The sequence below is a fragment of the Atta cephalotes genome, assembly GCF_000143395.1.
Source record: "Atta cephalotes unplaced genomic scaffold scaffold00017, whole genome shotgun sequence".
Lineage (NCBI taxonomy): Eukaryota > Metazoa > Arthropoda > Insecta > Hymenoptera > Formicidae > Atta > Atta cephalotes.
Genome location: NW_012130081.1, coordinates 1,078,633 through 1,097,388, shown reverse-complemented (window position 1 = coordinate 1,097,388; position 18,756 = coordinate 1,078,633). Strand labels below are relative to the sequence as shown.

At 34.2% G+C, this 18,756-nt stretch overlaps 1 protein-coding gene across 1 annotated transcript in view; it reads right to left on the bottom strand.

Moving 5' to 3' along the window:
* Nucleotides 1-2,069: 2,069 nt before the first annotated feature.
* The window catches only part of LOC105618483 (tensin-3), a 191,185-nt gene continuing 174,498 nt past the window's right edge, over nt 2,070-18,756 (bottom strand). Inside the window, exons 11-22 of the mRNA XM_012200016.1 lie at nt 16,606-16,889; nt 15,704-16,317; nt 9,316-9,529; nt 8,673-8,861; nt 6,688-7,278; nt 6,063-6,388; nt 5,531-5,620; nt 4,368-4,476; nt 3,795-3,978; nt 3,143-3,508; nt 2,541-2,823; nt 2,070-2,229 (exon numbers count right to left, since the gene is read on the bottom strand). Of these exons, the coding sequence (XP_012055406.1) occupies nt 2,070-2,229; nt 2,541-2,823; nt 3,143-3,508; nt 3,795-3,978; nt 4,368-4,476; nt 5,531-5,620; nt 6,063-6,388; nt 6,688-7,278; nt 8,673-8,861; nt 9,316-9,529; nt 15,704-16,317; nt 16,606-16,889 (3,410 nt within the window). The remainder of the gene's footprint in view (nt 2,230-2,540; nt 2,824-3,142; nt 3,509-3,794; nt 3,979-4,367; nt 4,477-5,530; nt 5,621-6,062; nt 6,389-6,687; nt 7,279-8,672; nt 8,862-9,315; nt 9,530-15,703; nt 16,318-16,605; nt 16,890-18,756) is intronic.

The following is an 18,756-nucleotide window of genomic DNA, read 5'->3' as shown; positions in this document are numbered from 1 at the left end:
TGTTAGTCGGGTTCGGACGCGTACGAAATCTAGACGGAAAAAAAAGGGCAGACGGACGCTGAAGAGAAGAAAGAACGCAAAAGAAGACATGGTCGGTTCTCTCAAACGGGCCCTTAATCCTTTCAACGGCATCCAATCATTTCGAGATGTCGTTTCGAGCCCATTATTACAAGATAAAGCACATTACAATCATTTTACATGTAGTCTTAGCACGAAGTGTACCTCGCGCTCGCCGCCATTGAAGGGCCAAGCATACCCGGAAAGGGCTCCTAAGGTCACCGTTTAACCTATTTCTTGATCATCGAATATACAGTACGAATTTTGACTAGCACATTGCGTAACTACGGGTCCTCCCTCTCGCAATCGTGGAGGAGTTCACGGAGAACGGAGAAAACGCCGAAGCTTCGACCGATCTTCGTTCGGAAGACAAAAGTAAAAGGGATTGCGAAAATAGACGAAGAAGTCGACGACATCGAAAGGAAGGCCGATCACTGCAGACATCAGCGGTCCATTCGCGCCGTCGTATTGTCGTAATTACAATATAATCGATTCGATTGTAATAATTGACTGCTCATCGTCGTGCCCGTCGAGATATAAAGCTTTTCAAGAATAAGCTCTCGACGATATACGAGTCCGAAATGGCAAGAATTTATGGATTTACTGAAAGAATACGCGCGATACTGCCTCGTCACGTGCATACTCCTCCTCAAATAGCATTATTCATCCTAACCTGCGTGATTTTCGAGCTGATCCTAAACATAGCATTGCTTCTTCCATGAGTCGCGGACTGTCATTCATTTCGCGACGATTTTTCTCAAGGTGTCTCTTTGAGGCCATCTTTTAAGGCGACATTGTCTCGTGACGTATTTACAGTTATTTATAACACCATTCTTTCATACATCGAGGGAGCATGACACGGGGATTTTATACGTGCGTGTATGTGTATTGAGTGTATAATATATACTCTGCAAACGATGTAACATTCTCTGTCAAATATTACTCGAGAGTCTCAAGTATAACATGATAATATATGAATTTACGATGCTCGCGCATTATTTAACGATCTACTCGTTATGTAAATTTTACCGTAGATAGTTCGAAAAAATTAGAATTCTTAAATAAAATGCAATGATAGATTCCAATTATTTTGTGATTATGTATTTTTATAAATTTCTATACTTAATTCTATAATAAAACATTTTTTTAATAAAAAAATGAAAATAAAAAATACTTTTTGAAGATAATAATCATTCGCATTCCGACATTCATTGCCAGAGCTCATAACGTGTAGTATATAGATTTTCTTTATCGAAATATATCGTAAAATTTGAATTATTTCAATAATTGCTAAATAGTATATATACTAAATTTTAATTAATCTTATTATGAATATACCGTAAAATACTCATGACACTACATGACTTTATAATAATTTTTAAAATATAATAAAATAATTTTATTATATATATCAAATTTTACCAACGTAGTCATTTGACCACCTTACCCTTCTTAAACCATACACATTATAGCTTCACTATTCGCTACGTTAAATCACAACAGTAACGATAATCAACAACAACTTTCTTATCTTGACTGCATATTGACGCGAGGATGGAATCGATTCACGTATCGCTTCTCGTTCTCCTCGAATTCTCTTCCAAAGAGAGCGATCCTCGACCTCTTCCCAGCGTTATCGATAATTATATCATCCCTACTGTTTTCAACATGAATGTTCTACTGATTCAACGCTACGAAATGCACGAAGACTTATTACGAGTAATCGGTTAATGATAATGATTAATTCGTGCAACCATTTCCAGCGGATCTTTTAAAAGGATCCACGTATGTCCTCCGCGTGTCAGCAGAATAACGATTTCATGAATCAATTATATCGATCATTCGTTCCGTTATCCCCAACTTCTCAGTCGTTTTGTCCTTAATTGGACTTCGCATTTTTTTTGCGCTAAAGATATGTGTCGGTATTGACTTTAAAGACAAAACCGTTAACGAATTCACGATGATGTTTGTGCCCGTTAGTCTTGGCGATTGCGGCGAGCAAGTAATAATTCTTAAACGATGTTAGCTTTGGCGATGGAGTTTCCCATCATGACTTTGTTTACGAAGTTTACGATGGCCGTGGCGGGTTGCTCTGGTTCCAATTCGGCGAACACGTGACATTGATTGTCCAATTTATGAGCGGGTTTCCTTGCCACGAAGCCGAAACAGCGACTGGAAAGAAAAATAATAAGTAAATTATTTAAATTTAAGACAAATATTAAAATTATTAAATTTCAATTTAATGATTAAATGCTTAAATAATTCGCAATTTTTGTAAAATTTAGAATTATAATCTCTTCTTTTTACACATAAATATATAAAATTTATATACAAATAAAATTTTATAAAACTATTAAGTAAATGTAAGTCAGAAAATATTTCTCAACTATGATAATTTTTTTATAAGAAATCATAAAAATTTAGATTTTATTTCTTGTAATATAATTTCATTTCTTAATCAAACAAAAATTTTGAAAACATACTGAGCGCTAAGAGATCTTCCGGTATCTTCATTGGAGAAGTCCCATGTGCGTTCTTCAGAGTCCAATCCGCAATAACTTATATTATTTGTGGGATAATGTCGACGGAAAAATAGCTTTCTTGCATTATCAGTCAAAGTAATACCCTGCGTGGAGACTTTGAAGTGAACAATTGTGGCGACCGGTAAAGGCTTTTGCTCGAATAGATTGGTGATAGCTTTCTTGATGGCTTGTGGCCCGGTTAAGGACTCCGTGTCAATTGTAAAGAGATACAAAACATTACAAGCTGTAAAAAAAAAAACAAATTAAAAATATTTAAGAAACAATTTCTTCCCTTTTTATTAAATCAAAAAAACTTATTATAAATTACTAAAAAAAAACTTAAAATATTATAATATATAAATTTAATAATAATCAAATTTAGGGTTTTTTTCTTGCATAATTAATCTAATCTACTAAATATGAATAACATCTAATCTATGAATAATATACAAAAGCAAATAAAATATTTAAGAATTTTAAATCTTAATTTAATCACTTAAAATCCTTTTTTAATCGTATCTTCTTTTGTATTATTTAAATATGCAAAACTGTAATAAATTTACCTGCTCCTTGAGCGAGAAGCTGCTGAGTGCTATTGGTACCAGGTGAGTCTAAAGCTCTGGCAGCTGCCTCCGGTTCGGGTAGCAGCAGTTGGCAAGGTAATGCCATGGCCATCAAGCTATGCTGGTAAACTAGGGCCGAGAGTGAGCTGAAGACAGGTTCGTTTGCACATCCTTTCAGCCTGACACCGCGCGATGTTGGTTCGATCAAGAAGTGCCTAACGAGCTCGCTCGAAGGATCTCGCGGACTACTGGGCGCACCAGGAGGTGGCGTAGCTACTTTCAACGCCAGACCGAAGGCACCCGGAAACGAGTTGCTGTCTCGCACTACGAATGTGCCAGGTGTTGCATCCTTCAGCATAGAGATTGCTGAAAGAATTTCATGATGCTCATTTTTCACACTATTTAATTGTAATTTTTTTATGTTGTTGCATCAGATATTTTAATGATATAAAAAATAAAATAGTAAAGAAGTTCAAATTATTGTAAAGCAAATGAAGTTCAAATTATTATTACTTATATGTTACATTTACGCGCGATTGTAATTTTAAATACGTTTAAAATAATATTTCTTTTCCAATCTATTACAATAATAAATACAATAATAAATACAAAAAAGAAGATAAAAATAATCTCAGATTTATATAAAAATTACCTTGCTCCCGCGATATATTAGGTTTATACCATATTCTACTAGTGTCGCGTACAAATTTCACGTTAACATCGGCTACTTCTTGGGGCTCGGTGTTCGAGTGAACACTGGAGCGTCTCGAATTATAATATTGAACTTGCGGCGAAGATTGACCTCCACTGTTGATCGACGTATATGACGTAGCACTCTGCAAAATAAAAAAGTTACAAGAATATATTATCTCCTATCTGCATACTAAAATATTATATCTAAAATAAAATATGAAGCTTCCAACATATTTAATTTCGAATGTTCTATTTCAATTATTATATCCATTTTCAAATTATTTCTCAATAGAAAATTTCAATCTTCAAAAGTCAATCAATCTCTAAAAGTCATATTATTTCAAATTCGTATTAAAAATATGAATTTAAAAATTATTTTAAATTCATAATTAAGGAATCATATTATTTTAAAGGTTTAAATGAAATTTTAATGATTGAAGTTGACTTTAAATAGCTTCGTTATTCTATCATCGTGATGAGATTGAAACAACGTCGAGCTAATATGGACGTAACATAATATTGCGATGTTTACCTTAGGGCTTTGGGCGAATTCTACGTGAGTCGGTGTTCCAGGACTGCGCGAAACAGCCTGCGGCTGCGACATCGTCGATTCGCTTACAGGAGAAACAGGTCGGTCCTTACTGCAAAAGGAACAACCGAATGTAACGTTAGAAGACATTCTGCAAAAATGTCCAACCAACATTTCCGTGCAGACAGATGTGTGTCGGTTGACTCGTGCACAGTGCTATACATCGTGAAGAAAATACACATCGTGAGGAAAAGGATGATACACATTATGGAAGAGAATTTTGGAGGCGAAAGAAGTGTCCCTAAAGTTAAACGGGGAGAACATGTGTAGCGAGAAGCAGAAAGAAGGATAGATAGGAAAGAATTCCCCCCTCCCTCCCCCCCCCTTCCCAAGGAATAGTGAGAATGATGGAAATGTTACTTCTTCAACAACAAAGTTTATTTCATCGATGTAACATACTTGCTCTGTGAGAAGTTTCTATGACACACGATGCAGGGAAGCGCGAGTTCTTGTTAGTTCGAAGGTGCAACACACATATGGCCATACGTGGCCGCGATTTATCATCATGATACGATCAACTATATGCTAAACTTCCTAATACAACTCCGTAGACACAAAATAATAGTTGTAAATAATCTGTAATAAACATTTATAATTTACAACAACGATAAACACCAAAGATGCAAGTAAAATCCCGCTAAATGCAAAATAACAATAACATTATAATGTTATTATATAATTTTTTTACGCAACAATGTAAATGCGTTACGTACAATATACACGTGTAATATTACATTTATACTGTTGAGTGGGAAATTATAATATTGATATAATATTATTGTTGCTTTGTGTTTGGAGGGAAAATGATGAAATTATACATGAAAACAATGTTATTCAGATTATATAAAAGACATAAAAGAAAAAAATCCAATGTAGAAGCGTTTTCTGCAATTTATATGATATTGTGTAAAAAGTGATTTATTGTTTATGATACAGGATGCATTTCCTGGGCGTATCAATCCCGCGCGCGATTAGTAACATGACACAAAACATTCATAGTGCACATTAAGACGCGACGCTTTCCATCGCTGTGATTAATTCTAAAGCCGTTCATTGCATATTCAATTACAATCACTCGCTCGCGTGATTCTTCGTGTATATATTACCTATAGTCGAACGATGCCGATTGGTTAGTGAGCGGCCATCGTTTGTTATGCGTTTGTTTAAGCGGCCCGCTTGTCGGGAAACTCAAGCGTCTAAAATCACGAATATCATTTTTCGTCATCATTACCGTCATTTTGCGATCCTTCATCGTGTTCAAGGAAAATCTTTTACGTCGTACGCCTGAAGCTTGAAATAAAATATTTTTCTAAAATTTATTAAATGTTCAGCACCGGAAGAGCTACTGCAGTGTATCCCAGTTCTGACTCCCATCAAAATTCAAGATAAAAAAATTCTAAGAATATAAGAAAATAAAAATATATATAAATTTATATATATTTTACATCATAAAGCAGAAATTGTCAATTTCGCTACCTAATATTTTGATTAAAATGTTGCAAGTATTAATAGTAATACCTAACGTATATAAGCTGTTGGATTAAGATTATTCAATCGCAAAAAATCTTAAAGTTAATTTTTTTTAATTTCATGTAATTATATGTTAAAAATGAAATAAGTATTGAAAATACAACTTACCGCTGTGTTGTCGGACTCTTGGGTGGAAGTCCCGTCTCCTTCGAGACTTCCCTTCGTTCTTCGATATATATCGTTCGTTCAGCGCCATAGTTGTTATTATTTCCGCTAGCCTCATTGTTATTGTTGTTGCTGACATTGTAGCTATTGTTGGACGTCACATAGGTGCGATCGCTGGCGAACGTCACCGTTGGTGATGCGTTATTGACGTACGGCGTCCGTGGATGGACCGGAAACGCTGGCGTCTGCGGTCGCGATGCACCGCTAACGACCGCGCTCCCGGGACTGACACTTCTCTCGGTCCACGATGATGCCAAGTCATTGTGCGGCTATGTGAAATTCAAAACGATTATTATAATTACACACCCAAAGACACTTGACGGGGTGTAACAAATTGACGAAACATCGATTAGTGGCAAGCTATAAACGCACATCGCCGTTTTCTATATTAATCTACGCGGTACCAGCCAAGCGAGGCGTACTGGACAAGCTTGGAATACTGAGACTAATGTTGAACTTCAATTAGTGACTAACGCAATCAGCAACACGCAATAAAAAAACTAAGGCAAGTGCATGTTATGAAATAATTACGCATGGACGCGCGGGATTTGCGTGAGGGAAGACAAACCTGGGTGCAATTCTGCCATGCTTTTGGTGACTGGTTAGAGGAGCAATTAGTGACATTGTTGCTAAGTACACTGGTAGATATTGTAGCGGCTGCTATTGTATTGCTGCCGCCAGGATGTTCGTTCTCGGTTTTTGTCATGCTCGGGGACGCGCGAATTGGCGAGATCTCGGCTAGAGATTGAATGAGGCTCACGAGAGGGTCAGGTTGATCGACCACTGCCAATAATCCGGCGTCCACTTGATCGTTGCTGCTGGTCGAACTGTAACTTCCAACGCTCTGATAAGTAACGCGATTCCTCGATTCGGGCCGTGAATTTCGACTAGATGTAGCGTATTCCTGAATCGCGATTATCTGCTTCTGCTCGGAATGATCGTTGCTGACGCTGTTGATGACACCGGATTGCAATTGATGATGGCGATGCTCGCGCAGCAATGCATCCGCGCGCGCGAAACTGTCGCTGCGCGACTCCGGTCGCGGCGGTTGCTGCTGATGTTGCGACCTTTCGGCGTTACTGGAACTCGATTGCTGGTTCGCCGCGAACCCTAAGGGTGCCACGGCTGCTAAGGCTGAGCGAGGGGATGACGGAGGGCTCTGGAACGCAAGCCAAGCGCTATGCTACATGCCGGCGAACTAAGAGCATTTAATCCTTTCAGTGCTATGCTCCGAATGCTCTCGATTACCCACGCTAGCTTTAAGTCCAAATCGTTGTTAATTAATTGCGTGGACTAATTAATGGCGCGAGTTAACGCATAGTCATAATTCGTAGCTGCCGCGTCAGCTGGAAATTGTTCACGTTGGGCAATAACGATAAAGGGCAATCTTTCGATAATGCTAATATTTCACAAATAGTTTTAATTTAAAGCATATATAACAAGAAAACAAAATTATATAATAATGAAATAAGGCTTGTTTTTTTTTTACTTTTAAACTTTTGCATCGGTTTATATTTTTTCTTTTTCTCTTCAGCAGGAAAGAAGAAGAAGAAAGATGAACTGGTGCAAAAGTTCAGCCAAAAAAAACAGGCCTATAATTAAATTCGTGAATTTTTTATATGCGGATTTGATTTCTTTTGTCGCAAATGCATATAATGTACGCAATGTTATTAAAAAATATTATTTATGATAATGACAAATTAATAGTTAAAGCAGAACTTTTTAGTCGATAACATTTATGAACATAATATTAATGTAATGAGTATTGTGTTAAGTAAAATAAATGTTCACTATTATATAATAATATACTTATAATAAACTATAAATTAATGTACTTAAAATAAAATTATACAGTATTTAAACAATTAAAATTAGTAATGTGTCCAATACTTTATTGTGCAATTCGGGCTCCTTTTCTCGTAAATGTATCGAAAGTATAGCACGAAAAAGGATTAAGGGGGATTTCTATCTCAGATAGGTAATCGCTTCACGGTCTTAGAGAGAGACCGTCTCTTGCCATTTAGGGTCTAACTATATGGTATTTCTATAAGGTGAACGTTGGAGAAGTTTCCCTAACTTGTTATCTATGGAGCCTAAATTGTAGCGTTCGTGCTGCCGCCGTCTTATTGGCGTAAAGCGAAATCGACCGTACCACCGTTCCGAACTCCACGAGAATAACTATTTATTTCAATATTACCCGTACTTATCGAACAATTTAACTCATCAATTAGTTTTATAATATATCATAATTTTTCTAATATTTAAAGGATATTAAAATTAAGTGTAAACTGAATGCAAAATATCGTTAAAATAAAATCCATTTTATTTATATATAATATTTTTTATTTAAATTTCTAATCAATTTCAATTTATTTAAATTGCTTTAATCGTTTGCCTGCCCCTTATAAAGTATATAATAATATCAGAATCTGTGTAATTATTGTGTGTTATAATATGCAATTTGAATATTCGAAACGACGGCGCGCGTGACTCCAGCAATCTAATGAGCAAAGAGTGCATGGAACACGCTCAAATGCATACACAAGTACTTACCTGACTGTCATACTTGCGGTATTCATAAGCACGCTTTACAGAAACAAACGGTCGTTCGTTCATACTCTCCGCTCGCGGTCTGCCGAGAACACCATTTCCGGTACTGCCGTTATACTTCCGGCTACTCGATCTCTGCGGAAGTAGAGGACTAGCTGGTGCGGAGGTGTACGGAACAGCTCTCGACGACGGCTAATCGATAAATGGTAAATGTCAACAAAGTTAATCCTAGAATGCGCGATTTGTCTTTCGTATTAGTAAATATAGTTTACTAAATCATAGCTTGTTATATTAGTAAGTTGCGAGAAAGTTAATTGTAAGTAAATTGTATTTATATACTGGAAAAGTTTTAGATTACATAAAATACAGGAATCTAATAGTAAATAATCATATATATCAAACGAGAAACATTAATCTTTTATTAAATACGCGCGTGCTCCAATTTCTTTCATGTCATACTTGCGTTCTAGGATTAACAATTTCATTAAAAAAAAAGTCTCTCCATATTGCAAACAATTACACCTAAATATTTTCCTTTTTTTTTTCTTTACATCACCATGAAAAAAATTTATGTAAGAACATTTAATTATTAATTATCGGATTAAGTTTTCTTCAATCAATATCTAATCAAACAATGATTTCTTACTTGTCCGGAAACGGAATTCGCTGTCCATCCATCGTCATCGTCATCGAGGACTGCCGAATCGCTCGCGTAACCATCGTGTCTCAATCTTCCTCTCTGCAAGCTCCTAAGCTCGCCGATGACACGATTTCCGGTCTCTTGTCGCCAAAGCTTACCCGGGCTCCTTTCATCTCTCCTAGCGGCGAGTTTCAATTGCTGCTGTCTCAGCCACGACAAACTAAACGATAACGAAAGAAATGGACTATCTTATCACATTTGATGTCTTCCTGTTAAGCATGTCGTGTATCAAGATAAAAAAAACTAAAATATTTTAAACATATCTTAGGATATATAAATACATAAATGATAAGGAATAAACACTTTTAACGGTGAAGCTGAACCTTAAATGCTTAAATAATGCAATGTATATTTACGTACGTATATTCAATGTATATATATATATATATATATATATATATATATATATATATATCTACGTATAGTCATTTAAATTACGCGTCGAATTGATTTTTCGGTCTTGAAATCAAGCCCGACTAATTACAGTAGTAGTATCACAAATTAAATTATTTAGCAACTTAAAGAATTATTCATAACATCTTAGAAAGATCTTAATAATACTGAATAATATATCAAAATCTGTAAATACTTAAAAATCTGTAAATACTTAATAAATATTATCTCGGCTGGGGATCAAAGCTAGCGTTTATATTCCTTATTAGTTGTATAAAATTATTTTATTAAATGTAAATAAAAGATAAAAAGTCCTTCAATTGCTTTCATTGCAAATTGTCGATGATTGAACGATCAACTATTGATAGTGGGCAAAAATTTTCTGGTCCAATATTTATTACTGACTTATGCAATGTGAGATTAAACATTTAATAGCACGTTGCAAATAACGCGGATAATTGCGTGTTTCTCGCTTTCATATCTTGCAATAGGGACTTATCGCGTTACACGGCACATAAATGAAAATACGAGTTACGCTTTCATAGGAAACACGAGACCGCGACTCCGGTAACAAAGGCTCGACAGAACGTGCCGACTTCTTCGCGAATAGAACTCGCGGAATTCTACTATGCCAGATTCTGGACCTCCTACCGCGATAGACGCCGATAATTACACCCTGATCGATGAGGTCGCCCCGGGCCATCGACTCGTGGCTCCGGAGACTCGTGGCTCTCGTTATATCCAGCCATTCTCCGAGATAATAAATGACGGCCTCGGTAGCCAATCAGCGTAAGTCACGGAGGATTTCTTTTTTCCAATAACGAAATTTATGCCCGCCCGAACGCGCACAACCCCCAGGAGGGTTGTAAACTGCACCTCGCGAGTGAACTTGTCGCTTGAAAAGAGCATTAGTTTAACGGCCCGTCGTTTTAGATCTTTGAATTTGCCATTGGCAAATGATGTGTGAAAGTCTATTATTCTTACATGAAAAATAATTACTGCAATGTTTCGCAATAATCGTACATATTCATCACAATTCATGTATTCGTATTTAGTTTAAAAGATTATGGTACTTTTCAAAGGAGCTTACAGTATTTTCAAACTCTGAAAAATGAAACGTATTTCCTTTGTATGCTGAAAGAAAAATAAGAATAACAAGAAGAAGAATTTATCTCGTGATACATAAAATTGCAATCTCTAAAAGTGTGCAATAACTTCGCATCTTGGATAATAAATATAAAGAAAGGTACTTTAATAACATCAAATATGAAAAAGCATGGAACTTGCGTTAACCTTGACCGATTCGTTGAATCTCGCGAATATTCGTGTTTATTTTAAATGTACCATTGATTGAAATATTGGTTTGTGTTTCTTGGAAACAAAACTCAATACGTTGTATTATTAAAGTGAAGAGAAACGGAATACTGCGCCTTTTCTATTATTCATGATGAATAGCAAACAGCATTTTATCTTCGTTGATTTATTTATACAGTTTCGATTGTTCTGTGGCAAACTAGTATTGCTTTTCAAAATTTAACATTTTTTCACTATATGTGTAAAATTCACTACTTTTATTAAATTTTAAGAGTAAAAAAAAGTATTATATACACTATAGTTCAAAACTTTCAACACATCTTATGTTTTTGCTAACGATTCAATTTTTTATTTATGAAATATAAAAATTATTATATTCTCGTCTCAAATAGACAAATAACATATATATCGATAGAAAGAAATATTAATTCAAATTTTGTGCTATCGATAAATTTGGATATCATAATTAACAATAAGAGAATGAAAACAATATATATATTTTATCTCAGAAAAGCATCAAATTAAATCTTTGATTAAGTTCTTGAAAAATTTATCACTAGAAAGCTAAGAATTCTACTATAAAAATCCAAAGAAATGAAGAGAACTTGCAAAAATAAAAAATCAGAGAAAAAAATGAATTCTTTTTATAATTATAGTGAAAATATGTAATAATAAATTTAAAAGAATAATGCATGCAAACTGTACTCATTTTCTTTCATTTATTTTCTTTTCTCTCATGTATTCTTTTATATGATGAAATTTTCATAAATGGAGAGTGTTTTAAAACTTTCGAGCGAAGTGGATATACATTTATAGTCGTATATACATAGATCAAATCTCTTAACTTGTTATTATTTGATATTCTATGCACGTAATCCAAATTGTTAATTCTAAATTGTTGATAGCAAATTGGTTACGTACGTGCCGTCGCTTATCAAATATAATTGTAACAGATGCTTGATTTGCACGCAAATCAAGCGTCCCATAAAATTGCGTGTGCATGCTTGTCGAGATCTCATCTGTATAATAACACAACGCGTGTAAATTTGCCCTACGGGTAAATTTTAAATTAAAGAGAGAATTTTTTTCGTTATTAAAGAAACTTAAAAAATGAAACTTGTTAATTTATGAGACCCATGGGTGTTTTTGGTTGCTAGAAAAAATTACGTAGCAAAGTTTATTATAATTTATTATGTTATATAATTTATGTTGTATAATTTTATGTTTATTGTACTTAACTAATTTATTTCATAATGTTATTTATTCATTTTTGTTATTTATTCATTAATCATTACATTTATAAGAAAAATGTGTTTTACATGTTACACACGACATAACAAATAAATGATATAAAAAATAGAAAAAATTTATGTAACGAATAAATCTTTTCTACATTGTCTCATCAGTTGTCTTACTACTTGCACTACTTTTGCAGCATTGTCTAGCACAATTTATGAAGTTACATTAAAAGTACATGAATATGTAATAGTCTGGAGAAAAACATTGCTAACGCGCTACGCCATGTCAGCGACATTTTTATGTGGATAAAAAGAATTTCCGTGTGTAATAGAAAAGTTTGACCAATGGGATAGAAGCATTTAAAAAAAAAATAATGCAAACTCTAACTTGCGAAGAAAATTATGCTTGCGGCTTTTGTGCTCATACTTCATCACTTCCAATGACTTCCGTTTCCGAATGTCGTTTCTCTACCGTTTCTGGACTTATGTCGGAAGAATAGATAAAAAGAGACATTTCAGTATAATATACTCGATAACGTAAAGAAGAAAAGAAGCAATGTTGAAAGACAAAAATAGTAAATAACCAGTAAGAGCAATAAACACAATAAAATATAAATGTGAAAAATTTTAATAAATCATCTTTTTAAAACCAACTATTTGCATTAAATTTATTTATTTAAAGAATTTTTTTTCATTATAAAAATGAGAGAATAATATAATATTAATTATGATATAACATGCCGACGAAGAATTATTTTATTCTAACAGAAAACTCACTAACCACTATCATCCCGATAATAAATGTGCAGAGTAAAATAAATGAAGTGGACAAATGAAGTGGAAACAAAATGAAATGTTTTCATGGTTTTCATGATTTTACAGGGCTTTAGCGCGTCTCTCCGTTCTATATTTGTAATTATGTCAGAGAGCGTCTGCGGTATCCCGAAATATCGGTCTTTCGTGTCTTCAGCTTCATCATAATTTTTCCCATGGGTCGCAATGTCGCAATCCTGAGAACTCTAAAACGTATTCATTAAGTAACGCAACGTTACAGCGTTCTGTTTTATTTTAGCAAGAGTTATAGCAGATAAAGCAAGAATCTCCGATGTCATCACGCTTGGAATGTCACGTTTCTTTCACTCGCGAGAAAGTGGACCTGCTGAATGTTCGTTGATCCTCTCGACCGTAAACGTCGTCTGTTTCCTCTTCAGATCGAAACATCTCTTTGTAAATAACCGTACACGAAATCTCGAGGTTACTCGCGCGCAACGCAAAATCGTTACGCTTGCGAAGGGAAGTCGCGCGTTTATTTTCACGACGTTCCGTGGTGCGCAATACAACGCGAATTTTACGGTACGGATATTTGGTTCGTCGAACCCGACAAGGTACCTCTATAACTCTACTTTTCATAAAACCTTACAGTCTCCTTAAAAAGCTGATTAAAAATAGCTGTAGAGGTTAAGAATTAAAGATTTTAAAATGCAAGCTTTTTCAGAAATTAAATAACAGTGTAAAATTAAAATGTGCTACGCGATGAAAAATACGGATTTTAAGACAAAAAATTAAATAATACTAATGTACAAATATTTTCAAAATAATTTTTAATTAAATAACCTTTATACTTTAATATATATATTTAAAATATACATATTAAAATTATAAATAATAAATAGAATATAGATATAAATTAAAATGTTAAGAATATTTTTCTGAATATTTAAGAAAAATTGCAAAATTATATCAGAAGAGAAAAATTCATGCTATGTCGGCTTCTTAATTTAACATGTTTTAATCATGTCGCAGTGAAAGAAATAAATGTGTGAGGCGATACGTATTACTTTATAATCGCGCCGAAGCGGACAGAGTTAACAAATTTTACACGATCATACATGCTTTCTCCTCCATTCATACGCAAGATCTTATTCGTAAAATGTGCGAGGCGAGACCGGATCGCGAAAGTTTCGAGTTGTATAAAAAAAATTGATGACTTCGAGGTGAATGGCGCTATATAGTGACTGCATATTTATGGGATACTTTTACGTTTATGACAGCGCGATACAACAAACGAGTTTCTTTTGAAACATTATTATGCATATCTACTTAACTTCATTTATATATAATACATATGTATACAAAAAATATAACGCAAATTTAATAATTGTTTGTAAATAAACTTCAAATTGAAGATAAACAACTGTTGTAAATAAACAATTTTTGACCAAGTAATTTAAATAAATTTCTACGCCAATCTATTTTTGTTAATACAATACAATTTTTGAATTATCTATTTTTGTTTATTTACTTTAAAAATTCTTTTAGAATAAACATTTTATTTATATTTTATTATATTTTTTAATTTACTAGAAAGAATTGTAATAATCTTAGTAATCTTAGTAATCTTAGTAATCTTAGTAAAACAATTAATAAGCAAAATTGTATTTATTCGCTTTTGGTTAAAATTAATTGATGTCCCAATTGACATCAACTAAAAGTAATACATATAATATTACTTCATACTCAACGCTGTAATTGTTATGTAAGATCATATATTATACTTATATTGCTAAGTGCAAAATTATAATATTGATATTATATTACTTTTGGTGTCGATTGCAGGAATAGTAGTACTCTTTGAATATCTTCACGTACTTAATTCGTGTCTTAAAATCCCATATCATTCGTGAAATGTTATCAACCGCCGACGGGGATATATTTGCAACACTAAATCTCTCTTTATATTTGTGTTACGAACAATGATTCATGACGATTGTGTTTACCATTTATGGCAAAAATACGGTGTCATAGACGCGTATGGATCGATAATTTATTGATTATCCATGACTCGTAGATCTTTCTATTCTCCCTTTCTCTCTCCTTTTTTCTCTCGCTCGTTTTCTTACACGCGAGCGAGGTTCTTTTGCGGTGCCCGATTCGGACGATGCATTGCGACATCCATACCACTGACGATCTTCTAGAAACTTTGCCAGAGGTATGATTTAATTCACCGCGATTTCCCTGTCGACATCCGTGGAAACTTAGTTTAATCTCTACTTTCGCAACACTGTTTATCCACTGCGAGAAAAACCGGCCGCGAGATTTTCGGTCGACAGCACGAAGTCAATAAGTATCGTGTGTCGCGAGATGTGGAAAGAGTAATTTCTCTTGAAATTATTATATTGAGAAAAAGAGAATAATAAAAGCGAGAGTAGTTAATGATATCTTGTAGCAAGAATAAAGTTACCTAAACGCGATAATTTTATATATAATTATTATAGCAAAACGGAAATAACACATTTTCTTCTTTATTTTCAATACATTTAATACATTTTTTTATACGAAAAAAGAAAAATAACGTAAATAAATTTTGTGCAAAATGAAAAGTCACTTACCCATCAATATGATCAGATCCACTTTTCACAGGTCCGTTTGCGAATTCCGGCGGTGGATCCGGAGTATTCGGACTAAGAGGGCTCATGGGTCTTCTAGAATTCTCGCCAAGAATGTCCTCGAAATCTACGACGGGCGCTACACCTCGCACAGACGCCTTCCTCACTAACGAAGGCGATGACAATTTCTGATGCTTTATCATGTCGGTAGTAGCACCATATGAGAACGGTTGGCTGGTCTGCCTGGCGTGATATGGGATGTCCTCGTCGATGAAATCGATGTTACCAGGCGGCGAGAAAGAATCCGTCTGTTTCCTATAGGAGTCGGAAGATTCAGATATTTTCCGATCTGGAGACATGCGATACTCGAAATCGCGATGCTCGATGCTCTTTGACGAATCTCTGTACTCGTTCTTCAGAGTGCTGTAACTGCTGCTTGAATTGTAGGGTGGACTTGATTCTTTACCGGCTCCGTAACTCCTGTAGGAATCTTTCAATGTGGAATAAGTAGACGTTGGATGGCTGCTGCCGTGACTGCTATAGCTGCGTGATTCCTGAATGTACATCTTCTCACTTCGGTCGCGATTGTAATCATCTGTCGGAGGATCTGGCATAGACTGTAAAAAAATTTCATAACATGATTTGTGAATAGCGAATATTTTTTTTAATTCTTTCACTTTTTTCATATAATTAACTTTTTTATACAATATTCTTTTTTATTTATGAAATATATTAAAGATCTCTATGAATGCTTAATTATTGAGCTAGATAAACATGCAATGTTTTAAAGTAATTCTCATTAATCTATCATAATTGTGTGAAGACTTATGATAATATTTAAATAAAAAGTTGCTCAAATTAGCTCCGCTTCCTAACTATTTATCATAATTGGCCAACTTTATTACCTCGACTGTAAGCATCATATCATGAAGAAGTTTGTCGAGATCTCCGTGAGCTTGATTTTCTGGCTCGGGTTCTGGTGGGCTGGGTCTCTGCGGTGGTGCACTACTTATGCCACTATCCATAGAAACCGTCAATGGCGAGCCACGAGCACCTCCTGCAGCGCTCTGATGCACCACGGCGTACAAGGACCCATCTATAGGACCGCAGGTATAACCCAAGCCACGAGGTGAAGTCTGAACCGAAGAACTCGAAGGAGGTGGTGGTGACAGTGGAGTCTCACGACCTTCTAGACAAAAATATGCGTCCAAATATAATAAAATAATAAGAACAATTCAACAAAAAATATTTAATAATTTTATAATAATAATTTTAGCATATGTTTCAAGTTTTACTGACTATATCTCTATCTATATTTTAAAATTCCACTTATTTTATTTCGTTAACTGTTTATATTATTTTAATTATATTATTAGAGCAGAATTGATAATTATTATTTATTTAGATTATCTTTTCTTAAATTAATTAATCCGACATCAAATATAATTACATAAATAAAACATTTTAGATTTGAATGATAATGAGAGCCATTCACGTAAAGCTAACAAGTTGAGCCATAAATAAATTCTTTCAGATTCTTCTTACGTCGGAATATCTGCGGGCGCCCGCGTGAACTATAATTCCGCGAGCTGGAAATCGAGGAGCTTGTTAGAGGAACAACCGCCAGCCATAAATTGTTGACTGACGCTGCTCTTGAGTACGAATTGTAACAAGGGAGTTAAGAATCGTCTATTACATACATTCCTCTCTCTACTAACGCATCATGTCATTTAGAGCTAATTGCTCGATCAATTTCTGCAATATATTACGAGTATTTATAATTGAAGTCAAAATGAATTTATAACTTGATCATTCATTATAAGTTCTTCTTCATTAACTTTTTCTGAGATAGTTAGAAACCTATTTTAGAAACATGAAATTCGTATTACAAAGAAATACATTAACATTTGTTGATCCTAATATTAATGTAAATGTTTTTGATACAAAATCCGTTACAATTAAATTAACGCAAATATTTCCGTAACGAGTCTCTTACAAAGTCGATGTCGCAATTTAAGCGACCATAGTTGACGCAACACTTGTTACAAGCATAATTCTTGGAAACTCATTGCACTGTTGTGTTACTAAGCTCGCAACAAGGGTTTCTAGAAGTCTACGACCAACCATGATTATTTGATTCCCGACGGCATCTTGGCCGCTTTCTTAGGGCGCAACCTCAACGGAGTCTTTTTTCCCGATGACCTCGTGACACAAGGCTAACCTACCGCAAGAATTACGTCATCTAAAGCGCGCGAATTACTCAACCATAACATAATACGGATCAATGATGAATTGACGTAACTTGACTAAAAGAGAAAGGATGAGAAGTTGAAAATTATAAAACAACTTTTTAGCTGTACCATAAATAATTTTACGATTAGCATTGTACAGCATTGTGTAAGAAATTGAGTAAAGATACAGGAAGAAATAATTTAGATATCTTCATGATATTATTCTCAATTGTCAATAAACAAAATCAGAAATTATTTATCATAAGATAATATTATAAATTAATATTAAGAATTAATTTTGTAATCATTAAGAAAGTAAAAATAAATAATAAAAACTAAAAAACAAAATTTAAATATAATCTTTAGATTTTAAATATTCTCGTTAAAAATTCTTTTATATATTGATAAAATCTCATCAGCTAGCTATTAATAGCGTGAAAGCTTCTGGGAATAGAATTTACACTGATTAAAAAGAAATGCAAGAAGAAAACGAGAGAATGGTAAGAAGTTTATTTAGCTCTCAAGCAAACTTGGGTAACAATGTTGAGGATAAAAAGGCGCGAACGCAACTGTAGGTACAAGTAACAAAATCGAGAACACGCTGGAGAACCAGGGTCAAACTTTCAGCAAACGATAAAACTTTATTTGAATTTACTCGTAAAGAATGGGAGAAGTACAATGAGAAAATGAAAGTTTAGATACGTGACATTATGAACTTTTCCAAGTGTTAGACATTCAATTATTACGATATATCAATAATTCATTTCGAATTCCGAAAATAACGATAATAGCGACTTGATAAAACAGCGCATCTCTCTCTCTCTC